Here is a 13,973-nt window from a genome sequence, read left to right as displayed (position 1 = left end):
TGTGAATCTTAAATTATTATTTCTTCCTGTCGTTTACACCCGAGGTGGGGGGGGAGGGGGAAGGGGAAGGAACAGGAGAGGGGGGGATTGCCTCCCCCCCTAAGGCACTGACTGGAAAAGCGGCAAGGGGAGGAGGGGAGGCCACGCGTCCCCGCACCCTGGGGCTAGGCCCCAGGTCTCCCGGCCCTGGGCTCCACCCATCACCTGAAATGCTAAGATGAAGTCCAGCCAACCCAACCTCTCCCCCCTTTCCAATATATTACATCATCACTTTTTAAATAGATACAGGGACTGGTCCCACTACCCCCTCCCTGTGACCCCCCCAACTGTTGGGGGTACCTGGGCAGCTGTGCAAATGGGCATGGGGGGTGCATGGAAGGGAGAGAGAGCACCGGGCCCCTTTTAAGGAGGGGTAGGGGCCGCCAGGCCAGGGAGGGGAAATAGTGCAAGGCAGAGCCCAGGCCGCAACGGGGGTCCAGCACCCAGCGAGGAAGGGGGGAGGGGAGATACTCCCCCACCCCCAGCAGAATTGGGGAGTTAAAAATCTGAAACTAGATTTCAATGAGACCAACAGAAGGGGCTATGTACAGAATGGGGTGGAAGCCTGAAGGAGTTAATCCTCCCCTACCCGACCAGAAGCCCAGGCTGGCAACGGTCTGGCCATGGGGCCCCTTTCTCACAGGTCCGCAGCCCATTTTCCCAGCAGCCGCGCGACACGTTACTCGCCCACCGCCTGGGCAAGGGGGCGCCCGCGGTGCGCGCCGCGGGACCGCCCGACGCGGCCGCCAGATGGCGCCGGCTCCCCCCAGCCCCTCGCTCGGTCCCACACCCCGAGCCGCGCCAGCCTGGGGGCGGCGTGAGTCAGAGGCGGCCCCGGTGGCGGCTCCGGCTCGCACCTGGGCGGGGAGGCGATGCGGTGGGGGAGGAGAGGCGGGTAGGACGCAGCCCGGCCCGCCCTGCCCTCTGGCCCCGGGAGGGAGCGGCGGGAACAAGACATTCCCTGCCCGGGGACGCTGGAGGGGAGGGGAGCGCAGCGCAGCGGCTCCCTGTCCGGGCGGGGCCACAGCCGCTGCCCCCAGGGGCGGGCGAGCCAATCAGGCCACCCCGCCCCCTTCGTCTTCGGGACCCCGTGACTCAGCGCCGGGAGCAGGGCGGAGGGGGACTGGGATGGCTCCTTCCTTACAGGCCCAGCGCCCCCGCCCCGGTCCTTCAAACTTCTACCTTGCTTTTCCCCACCTACCCTTCCTTCGCTGCCCACCCCCTCCGGCCCCCTTTCATCATTCACTGTCAGGAAAAGAGAACTGAAACCAGGGAGGGGTCTCGGAAGGGCGGGCCAGTCCTGCACCCTTCTACACAGCCAAACCCCCCAGGGGGTGTGGGGTGGGGCAAGGCTTTGGTCCCAAGCCTCCCACCCCTAGAAACCCGCATAGCCGAAAAGGGACCCCACAAATCAGAAATACATTATTGCTTCTACTCCCCAGGAGCAGCTGGGGACAGGGACCCCACCTTTACAATAGAGCTGTAAATATATACATAATATATGTATCATTTATCATTCCTTGGGGGATCACCCCAATTTGGGGAGCCTCTGCCTGGATATCTCCGGAAGTGGAATGAGGGCTCCAGGGTGGGGTGGGGGTGGGGGCTGATTCTGATGCCAGCAAGGCTCAGTGCCCCGACCCCAGCTCTGTCCTGCATGCTCCCACTGCTTGGCATGGGTGTCCCCGGCCTTGTGCTGCTCCAGCCTGGCCACTTGTCTCTCTTTAAGAGGACTCCATGGCACCCTCGGCCTGGGGCGTGGTGGGCGCCCCCTCCTCCTCGTCATCATCAGGGGGCCCCAGGGTGGAGACTGGGGGCCCAGCGGGGGCTGACTGCTCCCAGAATCGAGCCAGGGAGAGGCGGAAGGTGTCCAGATGGCCATTGGAGAGGTCAAGGCCGGCGGGGGAGGGGGTGGCGGCAGAGGGCGGCGGGTAGTGCGGTGGCGCATCGTCCTTGCGGCGCCGCCGGGTGCGCACCTCCAGGCAGTTCTGGCCCTTGAGGTGGCGTTGCAGGTGGTCCTCCTTGGCGAAAGCCTTGTGGCACAGGTGGCACTCGTAGGGCCGGTCCCCCGTGTGCAGGTGCATGTGGTTCTTGAGGTCGTAGCTGTGCAGGAAGCGGGCTGGGCAGTGCGGGCACGAGTAGGGGCGCTCTCCCGTGTGCTTCCGCATATGGATCTTCAGCTTGTCGTTCCTGGCACAGGCAGGGGTGAGGGAGCAAGGGAGCTACTCAGGACAGGGGCTCTGGCTACTTCCGCTGTCCTCCCAGGCCCTGCCCCACTCCCACCTTTGCCCCAGGGTGCCCTTGCTGACTGGCCCCCCGCTTAGCTAGGTCGTGCCATCACCCACTCCTCTGCCTCCATCACAGCATTCTTGGGCACCAAAGCCTCCATGACCCATCCCCATCGCCCCACTCTCCTGGCCTCTCTCCTCACTCTCCTAACCCACATACCCCAGGACCACCACCCTCCATGACCCATCCCCATCGCCCCGCTCTCCTGGCCTCTCTCCTCACTCTCCTAACCCACATACCCCAGGACCACCACCCTTCACCCCACGGGTCTCATACCCGCCACCCGCCTCGCCACGGGGTGCTCACCGGGTGAAGCGGACGCCACAGACTTCACAGGCAAAGGGCTTCTCGCCCGTGTGGGTCCTCATGTGGCGCGGCAGCTTGCCCGCGCCGTGGATGATCTTGTGGCAGACCGGGCACTCCTGGGGCATCTGGGAGCGGCGCTTGCGCACCAGCTTGTCCTGGCCATCCAGGCCCGGCGGCAGGGTGTCCGGGTGCAGGGAGCTCAGGTAGGCCATCAGGTCGGCATCGTCATCCGAGCCCAGCTCCTCTGGAGACAGCGGCGGCCGGCCGCCCGGAGCCAGCCCGGAGCCTGGGGGATAGACCAGCTCCTCCTCTTCTTCCTCACCCTCATAGCCCTCGTAGCTCAGGGGCCCCTCGGGGGGTGAGGCTGTCCCGGGGGGAGGGCTGTAGCTGTCCCCCAGCCCACCGCCACCACCGCCGGCCACTCTGCCTGCCACCTCCTCCTCTTCGTAGGTCAAGGGGTGCGTGGGCACCGCTGGCACCTCGGGAACCAGATGGTTCGCCCGTGCCCCCTTGGTCTGCAGGAAAGCTTTCTGGGGCTTGCGGCTGCGGCGAGCGACGGGCCGGGGGGGCGGAGGAGGCGGCGGTAGGAGGGGCGCCTGTGGAGGGCTGTCCTCACCGTTGGGCACTCCAGAGGCCGTGGCTGTGGCGAAGGCCTCCAGGTACTGGCGGGCTCGCTCACAGTCATCCTCGTCAGGGCTGGGGGCTTCCAGCCCGCTGCCCTGCAGAATCTCCATGCAGGCAGCGATGACACACGGGATCTCCAGCAGCCGGGCGGCCTGGAGCACAGCCGGCATGTTGGCGCTGCTGGTGGTCAGGGTGGCCGTGTAGGCGAACTCGAGCAGGGCACCCAGGGCCTCCGGTCCCACAAAGTCCAGCTCGCACACCCCAGCTCCTGCTCCCCCAGCAGCCGGCCCACCGCCCCCAACCCCCATCCCCATCCCACCACCACCCTCGGTGAAGAGTTTCTTGAAGTAGTGGCTGCAGGCGGCCAACACGGCTCGGTGGGTCCGGTACTCGAGGCCCTGCGTCCGGATGGTGAGGTCACAGAGGTGGCCCAGTTGGCGCTGCTCATTGAGGCAGCTCAGGAGCTCGCTGCTGTGGTCTGGGAAGGGAATCCCAATCAGGTCATCCTCAGGGCTCCCCATCTTCTCCTGCAGGGGAACAACAGAAGGCGATGTTGAGATGCTCAGCCCTGCAAGGAGGTCTGGGGAAGGAATAGTAACACTGGCCAACACTTACTGAGAGATGACCACACGCCGACATTCTTCTAAGTGCTTTACACCCAGCTAGTCTTCTGCAACCCCCTGAAGTACTATTATTACCCATTTCACCGACAAGGAAACTGAGGTTCAGACCAGTGAAGTGCCTTTCCAAGGTAAGTGGCAGGATGGGGTACCTAACCATTGCACTGCAGAGGCCCTGACTACTTTCGGGCCCTTTCCTAGAGATCCATCTGCTTCACCTGCCCCATCCCCAGCCCTCCAAAAACAATGAATGAACTGGGAGATAGGCCTCGGGGGTCCCAGTTCAGGCTTCATACAGAATTGGCTGGAGGACTGGTCATTGGTGGGTGGCCCTGGCAATCGGCTTCAGCCATCTGAACAAATGGGGCTACAGTCTTTGCGATGGAATTGCCTGCCTGTCCAGGGAGAGTCACACTCTAGGTTCACACTGGACCAAGGTCTGCTCAAGGCCAGGCATGGCCAGGTGCTCTAACTTGAGTTATCTCCCTCAAGCCTTTGGTACACTGTAAAACACAATGCAAACAAGAGGAGGTGGCTTCCAAGCACCATCCTCTCCTCCACCTCCTTCTCCTGCTCTCTCCCAGCCACCCAAAGTTCATCTCCTTTCTAGATCCACCCGCCCCCCCCAGAGGCCAAACGGGAAACGCAGTTCCCAACACCCCCCCATACACGCACATCCTCCCCTCCCCCATTGGGCCAAGGAGCAGCCACCCTTTGCTGGGGTGTTGCTGGCGGGGGTGCTTCCTGCCCCACACAGATAAGCATCAGCCTCTGCCCCCCATCCCCCACTGCCAATAGGCCGAGTTCCACACCCACCCCTCCCCTTCGGCTACTACCACCGTTTCTCCCTTGGCATTCCCAGTGGAGCGTGCCCCTCTCCAGCATGCCCAGCGGGGCCCCCGCTGCGCCTTCCCCGCCAAGGCACTCAGAGAAGAGACGGGGCAGGCAGCAGTCCCAAGGTTGGGAGGCGGGGTAGAGCAGCCAGTCTGGCCTGGAAGCGGGGAGATCTGCTTCAAGTCCTGGCTCTGCTACAATCTTGCTGAATGACCTTGGGCGAGTCATTTCTCTCGGGGCTGTCTGTAGGAGGAGGGGGTGGGAATGGGCACCCCAAGGGCCTAGCCCTGACATTTGGTGAGTCTGGAGCAACTGCAGGCAGTGCTGGAGCCGGGAAAGCGATGGGCTCTGGAGTCACCCAGGCTTGAGTCTGGATCCCCACTTGGCCTCTGATTAGCTCTGCAACCTTAAACAAGTTGATTTAATCTCTGAGCCTCTCTTTTCATCCGTAATATGGGATAATTTCACTTCCTAGGTGAGGATTAAATAAGACCACAAACGGTGCACTGTCGGGCATACAGTAGGCACTTGATAAACGTTCCCACCCTTCCTTCAACACTGCCCCCAACAGCTGGGGGGCAGATGCCACTACCAGGGCGGCCTCTGCTGAGAGAACTCTTTGGGGACAGGTCTGCCTCCCTCCCTCAAGAGGGAGCTAGGTTACTGCCAACTACAGGACCTTGGTCAAGTTACTTCCTTTACCTAAGAGGCCCGTTTCCTCCTCTGTAATATTAAAGGCTGGCCCAGATGGTCTTTAGGATAAGTTCCACTGACATTTTGTCCCCTCTGCCCCTCCCAGCAGCTGCTCAGTCCTGGCTCTTGGTGGGAGAAGGTTTTTTTTTTTTGGGGGGGGGGTAGAAGGGTCAAGGGCCACACATTTCCTCTTTAGTTCACAAGAGCTGCATTGTCTTTGCCTGCCTCCCTGCCTGCCACCTTCGCTGCCACGCCAGGGCCTGGCTCCTGCACGGAAGACTTGCGTGAGCAGCGCCCACGTGGCTGCCTTTGCTTGTAAGCCACACCTGGGTACTCTTCCATGGCCCACCAGTTCCCAACCTAAGACCCCAAACGGCTTCTCTCCCTGGGGGCCGAGCGGCTTGGGAGCTCAGCGTGTACTTTGCAAACGGTACAATGGCCCCAGGACTTAGAAACAAACAAAAACGGAGTGGGCAGCAGCAGCAGTGGCCACTGACAGCGGTAGTGGGCACCCTCCTGGGCTGGAACAGATCTTGCCCCTCCTGAGAGGGTGGGGGGGGCTGTCCTCACTGTTCATTGGCCAGGGAGCTGGGCACCCACAGGCACATGGCTCGCCCCATCCCTCTCCCTCCTTTCCTCCCCACCCCACCCATTCCCACCACTAAGCCCGCCTCCTTTCTCCCACCCCTGGGCTGATCTCCATGGCAACTTGGGGTGGCACAGGCACTGATTGGCTGACCCTGCTGTCAGGTCACAGGCTCAGGCTGGTTCACCACTCAACACACACCAGGCTTGGGCAAGGGTGGGTGTTTTACCTTTTAGGCCAAATCCAATGCCCAAGGCCAAGAGGTGGCAACGAAGGAGGCAGAGGGGTGCAAAAGCATAGGTGGTGGGAGAGGCAGAGGGTGTGCATGGGAAGGGAAGGTGTTCATACGGCTCTCCAGTTTCTGGGAAACTCCCCCAGTCCTTATCCAGGGCTCTGGCACTCATGCCAGTTTAGGTGCCACCTGGAACTATGCTGGTGCCAACCAGGCCAAGGGGGCCCTCCTAGCCCCATCATCTGGGAGGGGTGGGTGCGGTGGAGGCCTCCCTCTTCTTTCTGCCAGGGTGGGACACTGGTGCCAGGGTGCCCACCCCACCTTGGGCACCCTTCCCACCTCTGCATCCCAAAGGGCCCAGCCCCCCGACGCCCAGTGAAGGCGGCCCATCCCCACCCAGCCTGGCATGCCCCCTCTTGCTAAGACCTTGTGGGCATGGGCGGGTGTGGTGGTTGGGGGGGGCAGCTGTGCCAAGGAACCAGGTGAGGTCTGTTTGGTCTGTTTGCCTGGTAGGGGGAGAATTGGGGGCCCCGCCCCATTGCTCCCCCTTTCCTGCCACCCCCCCAGGCTCCCCTCACTGTCAGGCCTGCTAGACCGGCCAAGCAGGTGGGCAGCTCTCTTGAAACTGGGCCCTGAGTCAAGCCTGCCCCATTTTTGGTGGGGGAAAGACTTAGGGGTGAGAAAGGTGGTAGCCCCTATCACCTGCCCTTCAGTGCCCAAGGGCACCTGCCAGGGTGTGTCCACCACCAAGAAACTGAAACGTAGAGGGCACTGGCCCTGGCTTGGAAAGAAAAGGGAGGATGGCGCTCTTTCCAGGTGCTGACCTCAGGCAGTGTCCAGGGCAGGGCTGGGGGGCACCGGGGCCAACACTGCTGGCTTGCACCAGCTGAAGGACAGGGCTAGGAGGCCCTGAACAGGGCAGCTGAGTAAAGCTGCCCCCCTCCCCCCCACCCTGGGGATTAGGGGAGTGAGGCTTAGTGTGGGGGGCAGCAGGCGGAACCAGGATTAGCGGTGGAGAAAATAGATATGGGTCTGAGACACAGGCACACACAGCACCCCCCCGCCCCAGGCCACAATGCCCCCACCTCCGGGCTCTGCCGGGGAGCCTGACGGGGGTCTGGCCAGGTTTCTCCAGGATCAGCAGCTTGGGGCGAGGGAGGATGAGGACCGGGCTGTGACATCCTCCTGCCAGGGGTGATGGAGAGTCCCGAGGTTCTGCCCAAGGCCCCAGAAGCCTTGGCCAGCACCCCTCCTCCTCACTTGTCTGGACTGCCCGTTGGGGAGGCAGGGTAAAGGGGCTGAGCCGCACCCCACGTGAGGACCGGAGGGACCTCGTCGGCGAGGTCCTCTGCCCGGGACCTGGGGGGCGCTTTTCTCTGCGCCCCAGCCCCTCCAAGCCTGTGCCTGCCTTCCCCATCCCCCATCCGACGCTTCCCCCGTCCTAACCTCACCACCCCCAGCACTCACACTTCCTGGGGGCCAAGGCGGGGAAGAGAGACCGCAAGCCACGAAGGGGGAAGGAGGCAAGGGGAGTTGGCTGTTTCCCGGTGCTGTGGGGGTTAAGCCTTTCCCCCCTTCAAAATCCCCCCATTCCTGGTGCTGGGCTCCTGAAGTGAGGGAGACCTCGGTGTTGGCCCACACTTTCTTCCCAGGACAGCAGCCCCAGCCCAGAGCCCCCCAGGCTCCATCAGGGGGAACGTGAGGGAGATAAAAAAGATGGGCAACGGCAGCGGGAAACTCCTTCCCAGCCTTCCTCAGCTTTCGCCCCTCCACCTGTGGGCAACCTCTGCCCCTCCAGCTCAGTCAACTCTCCTCACACTCTTGGCCCATCACCTTGGCCTCTTTCTGCCCCTTTACTACCACCGTCTCCCACCCTTGTCTTCCCTCCACGAGACTCATCCGTTGCTTCCCTTCCTTCGGCCTTTGCCGGGCGCCTCACCTCCTCTCTACCACGTCTGTGTCCTCCTAGGAACCATTACTACCTCTCCTTCCCTTTCCGGGCTGTTCTCCCTCAAGCCTCTCTTACCCCCTCCATCGCCCCTCTGCCCCAAGCATCCGTTCCGTTCTCCGCAGGCATGAGTGGCGAGAGAAGGGGCAAGGGAATTAGACCAGGGACCGGGCCCTGCCCTCCAAGGCCTGGTCATGCCAAGAGACAGCCACACTTAGGGTACCCACGCCCCCCTTCTGGATGAAGCAGGGGACCAAAGTTTGGGGGCCAGCTGGGGAGGATGGGTGGTGGAGAGGGTAGTGCCGTGAGAGCGGATGTGGGGTGGGGGAGACAACCTGTGCCTCTCTGCCCGTCAGAGTTTCCAGCCCTGGAGTTGCTGGACTTTCCCCAGAGGGTGCCCATCCTCAGCCAGGCCACTGTCCACTCAGGGTTCCCAGCAGGGTCTGTCCGGCCAGTGCCAACTCCCCTCAGGGCCCAAGGAGCCGGCACAAGGTGCCAGGGTCTGTCCTGTGCCCACCCCCTCCCCCAGCCCAGCGTCTCCAGCTGCGTAACCGAGCCGCCTGGTAACCCCACACCCGCCAAGCCGCCAGCAGAAACCTGAGCCCCCCAGCCCCAGAGGACACCCCAGCCCGATCCCCGGAGTCCGGCTCCCTGCCAGCCTGTCCAACCTCCTCTCCGGGCCCAGCAGTCCCTGGGCTCCTGCAGGCCCCTCTCCTGCCTCTCCTGGACCTCTTGGGTCCCCCTGAGACTCCGAAGCCTCCGCGTACTCTCAGCTCCTCGGGCCCTCGTGCCCCCAAATCTCCTCGGCGAAGTCTGAGCACCCTCTTCCTAGGCTGTTTTTCAGTAGCTGGCGCCCTGCCCCCTTGGCCACTTCTAGGCCTCCGAACCTCCCCTGGGGCCTGATCTCCCAGGCCAGAGCAGGGCCTACTCACCTGAACGCAGAGGGGCCTGGCCCGCAACTCCTCTTGGCCCCTGGGGGGAGCAGGTTGGGAGAGGTGGGGGAGGGCTGTGCTGGGGGGGAGGCAGGGTGGCTGCTCCCCGCTCCAGCTCCCTCCTTCAAAGGGGCCGCCCACGACCTGGCCCAGCCCCTCCCCCCTACAGCCTTAACCCTCTGGGTGCTGGCCCCCCTCCCCCCAGCTTGGAGGGAGGGGTTACGAGAGGAGAGGGCTGGCAGCGTGGGAGAGGGCCCAGAGACTGCCGAGCCTCTGCCTGCGCTGCCCGAAGCCCCAGCTCTGCCACCCCCACCCGTCCTTGCTCGGTCCTGAAAGGGGAAAAAGGTGAAGGGTAGGAAAGGTAGGAGCGGGGACAGTCCAGGAGGACAGAGGTGAGGAGGAGCAATGGGAGAGGCTGCTGGAGGTGGGACCAGGAGAAGGAAGAGGGGAGGGGAGGGGACAGGAGGCGGCAGTGGCCAGAAGAGGGAGGAGGGGAACCCTGGACAGTCGGTGCCAGGGTGACAGGTGCCCAGGTCCAAGCCCCTCAGGGCATGTGGGCTAGGGGACCACAAGGTGGCCCCTTAGGCCCTGGTAGGTCCCCCAGGCCCCTTGGAGCTGGCCGAATTCTCCCCACCCTGCACTGGGCTGGGGCCCCTCAGGGGCTGGGCAAGGCGGCACCCCGCCCTCCCCATAGCCTCACCCCAAACCCACTCACATACCACAGTTCCTCGCCCGGGCACCAGCCCCTGCCAACCAGGCCAGGGGGCAGCATCCGTGCCAGCCCCCAATGGCCAGGGGGACTGGGGGACAGAGCAGCCCCAAGGGGGGTGGACACTTGGGGGGAACTGTGGGCACCGAAAGAGGAAGGAGCCGGGAGGGGGCATCTGCTGGGAAGCGCCTAGCCCCACCCCTTGCGCAAGCCGCTGCCACCCTGGCCGGTTGGGTGGGACCCGCCTGGGCCTGAGGGGCAACTCAGGAGGGCTCTGCGCCCAGAGATGGGTGGGCCACAAAGTTCCACTTAAACAACTCCCTGTGTCCCTTATTCCTGGAACAAGGGGATCCTGACGTCCCCCTGGCACCAAGCTAGCTCAAGTCCTGCGAGGCTGGGGGGGACCTCAGAAATGCCCCCTCAAGTACCCCCTCCCCTTTCCCCCCAACAGCTGCTGGCTCAGTGCCGCTGGCCTGCTGCCCCTCACCAGCTCCCGGCCCGGTTGGCACCTACCCACCAGGATGCTGGCAGTCCTGCCCTCTTCTCCCTCCTACCCCCCTGCTCCCAGCGCCCCATGCCAAGTGTGGGCCTGGGGTGGGGGAGGGTCACCCCTGTGCCTTGGTGCCAGCCAGCCAGGCCCAGGCCCCCGGGCCCTTATAGATATGGCCTAAGACCCTTTCCTCAAACGGCCTCCTCCCAGAGGCAGCGCACCGGTCAGGGCCTAAACAGAGAGAGCCCGGGCGCCTCTGGACAGCCTGACGAGCAGTTCCCGAGGCTCCACTCCCCAGGGTGGGGGCCAATGTCTCTCCCGGCCACCAGGCGCCAGCCTCCTAGCATTCCCCTGCCCAAGCATTTGCTTGGGCACCAAAGTCCCTGCAATTCCTGAGAGCCCTAGTGCCCGCAGCCTGTGAGGGAGTGGGGTGGGGCTGCTCTCTGCCCTTTGATCCCCATAAAGGGAGGGAACCAGCTTAGAGGGCAGGGGGCAGGGAGGGAGTTCATGGGGCCCCTCCATTTCACCCCTGCCAGGGGCAGCAGGGTAGGGTGTGGGCATCTCTTGGGTGGGGCCTACGGTGAAAATGGGCAGCATGTCTCAGCAAGGGAGATGGGTGCTGCATAGGAATGGGATGGCAAGAACAAGGCGGAAGGATGCAGAGGGTGCCCATGTATCAACCCATCCCAGTCCTGGCCTTTACCCCCATCCAGAAACGTTTCCAGTCGCAACCCAACCGAGAGTGCGAGGCGGACTACAACTCCCAGTGTGCACCACAATTGCTTGTGTGTACCTTGGGAGTTGTAGTTCCCTTGAGAAGCCCTGTGCTCCTCTCCCCCTACAGCCTTGCTGATGGGGTGGGGAGGGCGGCGCACTTGGCACGACTCTTCAAGGGGACTGTGTTTAAGGAGGGGTAAAAGGCTAGGGGACCCATGGAGGGCGGAGAGGACCCCTGCTCCCAGGCAAAGTGGGAGGAAAGGAGGAAGGAAGGAGGAGAGGATGTCTGTTGAAAGGGGCATATGGGTGGGGAGGAGTTGGGGGGGGGCAGTGGAAACAGGAAGGAAACTGAAGCCAGAGACATGAGGTCGAAAGCAAAGGCCTGGGGGAGCCCCACTCCGAGGCCTGCAGGAACTGGGAAGCCCCCCTCCCCCCAGCCCCGCTTTCTGGTGGACTGGGCAGGCTTCAGAAGAATCAGTAGTACTGAGTGGTAGCAACTGGCATGGGGGGTCGCTGGCTCCATTTCCCTGCCACTGTCCCTCTGTGTCCGGGTCTCCCTCCACCACTGCACCTGGTGCAGGAGTTGGCTGGCCTGGCAGCTCTGAGGGCCCACCAGTTTCTGCGGGTGCCAACAGTCAGAGCAGTGGGTTGGGGGGTGCCAGGGCCAGGCCTGGGGGTGAAGAGGGTGGTGGCATATGTGGTGCTGGGCCCAGGGGTGGGGTCAAGGAAGAGTGCTGGCAAATCACACAAGGACGCTCTCTTCCGCGGCAGAGGAGCTGGGAGGCTTCAGAGAAGAGAGGCCTGGGAGACCGAGGCCACCAGCTTGCCACCCACCCCAGGCCAAGGCAGTGGGCCTGAATGGAGAGAGGGCCGCCCTCCTGGCCTCCCTGGGGAATTTGCTAAAGGTAGCTTCCCCCTGTGCCAGGCATCCTCTTGAGCACTAAAGGTGGCAACTCCTCAGGGGGCCAGATGGCGGCTGGGCACCTTTCCCTAGTGGGGGGTGGAGAGGGCACGAAGGTCAGCGGTGGGCAGAGGACCCGAGGCCACGTTCCCTGGGCTCCCCGCGCTTCTGGGACGGACACTCTTGCCAACGCCCGGGCCCGGCTGGGTGGGGGTCTTTCTTACACCTCAGGAGCCCTTGACGGCGGGTGGCAGTAGCCCTATCCCCTTCCCTCCAGTCCCCCAGGCCCGCCTTGGCGTCTGGCCGCCTGTGTGTTGGCAGGACTGGGGGGGGCGGCGAGGCAACTTCAAACTGTCCGGGCAAAACGTCAAGTTTACTCACGAGTTTACTCAGCAGAAGGAGGGGGAAGAGGCCAGGGCAGGCACACCCCATGCCAGGGTCCTACCCGTCTGCCTGTCCCCACCTTCCTCCCCCACCCTCCTCTTCAGCTCTAGGCCAAAACAGGCATAGGCCCCAAGGCCTGGTGGCAGGGCAGTCTTAACTCTCAGGAAGGTCAGAGAGCCAAGCAGGCTGGAGGCAGGAAGCCCGAAGGAGGCCCAGAGGCTTCTATCAGAGGGCAGTGTCCTGCCTGGAGCCCAGTGACTAGCCATCTTAGGGCTTCAGCCTTGGGCCTAGAGAACGGGGCCCCTCGGCCGCCAAGAAGGGGGCAGTACCAGGCCAGGCTTCCCCCATCTGAGCAGTCCCCTGGGCCATGACTTCTGACCCCAAGCGTCCAGTCCCAGGCTGTGCCTCAGGCGCCAGCATGATGCCACCAGGGCAGCTGTAGGACCAGGGGCTGGTTCTCTCAGCCTTGGCTTGGAATGGGGGGCCTGGCATCCTATCTGACCTACTTCCCTTTCCTCCCCACCTGCTTTCATTCTCTGCTTCTCTCCCCCAGTCCTCACTGTCCCCACCCCAGAGGCGCTCCGCCCCCCCATGCCCGCCAGGGCCCCCTCCCCCACCCTTCCCCAGGGTGCCAAGTGCAAGCACACAAAGGGCCCGATGGTGCATTGTTAGCCCAGCCCCCGCTGCCCGCCGCGCCCTCCCGGGGCGGGCACTAGGCCAAGGAGGAGCTGGGGGCCCTGGGTGCCAGGGGGCACCACGGGGAAAAGGGCAGAGGACAGCACCTGTCTCGCAGGCACTGGGGTCCTATCAGCCAGGAGTGATGAGAGTGCCCCATTAGAGCAGGTCTCTCTCCTTGACACCTGAGCCTAGTGGGCACTGCCTTCTTTCTTCCCTAGAGCCCCTTCCTGGTGGTATTAACCCATTCCTGACCCCTGCCCCGAGGATGGAGGGCGTGTGGTACCCAAGGGAAGGGACAGTGTCTGGGGGTGCCAGCAGGCTGCGTCGTGCCCACAGCAACCATGTAACAGAGGCACGCTGGGGGAGCTGGGGTCCCGGGGGCCAGGGACAGGAGGCACTGACAGAGATTTCTCCTTGTTTCATCAGCTGCTCCAGGGGGAGCCCCCTGCCCTTCTCCCCAGTCACCACTAAGGAGGAACACTACCTGCCACCCAAGCCCAGTCACAATTATGGCCTGCTCCAGCCCAGGCCTCCTTATGCCCACTCTCCTCCCACTGGACTTGACGTCCACCTCCACGCTAGTGCCCTCAGTGCCAGGCAGGTACAGGGGCCACCAAACCAGTTGGTGCTGGGAAGGGGGGGGGACAGGAGGCAACCTCATAATCCTCCAGGCCTCATCAGACCTACCCCCCCCCCCACTCCACCAGGGAACAGAGACTTCCCATCTTGGTTTAACCCTACACTGCCCAATTTGGCTCCCCCAGCCCCTGATAAACTGCCTTTCTCCACCAGGAATAAGTTGGGGGAAGGGGGAATGGCCGCGCTGACTCATTCCCCTTCTCAGCTGCAGCCAGGGGTCTCCAAGGCATTCAGGCGGGGGTCAATTCAAGAACGCTCTCCACCTGGCCCGGAAGCCAGGACAGCCTGCCGGTCTCCCCCTCTCCCCAGCACCCACTTCCGGTGTCCCAAACTAGGTCAGCAGCGCTCGTTT

General features: G+C 63.5%; 1 protein-coding gene across 6 annotated transcripts in view; it reads right to left on the bottom strand.

The window, feature by feature from the left end:
• Positions 1 to 2: 2 nt before the first annotated feature.
• The window catches only part of ZBTB7B (zinc finger and BTB domain containing 7B), a 15,831-nt gene continuing 1,860 nt past the window's right edge, over positions 3 to 13,973 (bottom strand). For 5 of the 6 annotated variants that reach the window (XM_071207464.1, XM_004455843.5, XM_058309783.1 and 2 more), the window contains 2 exons: positions 2,635 to 3,785; positions 3 to 2,229 (listed from right to left, as the gene is read on the bottom strand). In XM_071207464.1, the coding sequence (XP_071063565.1) occupies positions 1,764 to 2,229; positions 2,635 to 3,779 (1,611 nt within the window). In that variant the 5' untranslated portion in view covers positions 3,780 to 3,785 and the 3' untranslated portion in view covers positions 3 to 1,763. Of the gene's footprint in view, positions 2,230 to 2,634; positions 3,786 to 9,103; positions 9,712 to 13,973 lie in introns of those variants that run through there. The other variant, XM_004455842.5, reaches the window with a different exon arrangement.

Source organism: Dasypus novemcinctus, chromosome 13, assembly GCF_030445035.2.
Source record: "Dasypus novemcinctus isolate mDasNov1 chromosome 13, mDasNov1.1.hap2, whole genome shotgun sequence".
NCBI lineage: Eukaryota > Metazoa > Chordata > Mammalia > Cingulata > Dasypodidae > Dasypus > Dasypus novemcinctus.
Note: the sequence above shows the minus strand (reverse complement) of the source record. Positions and strands in the feature narration are given on the sequence as shown.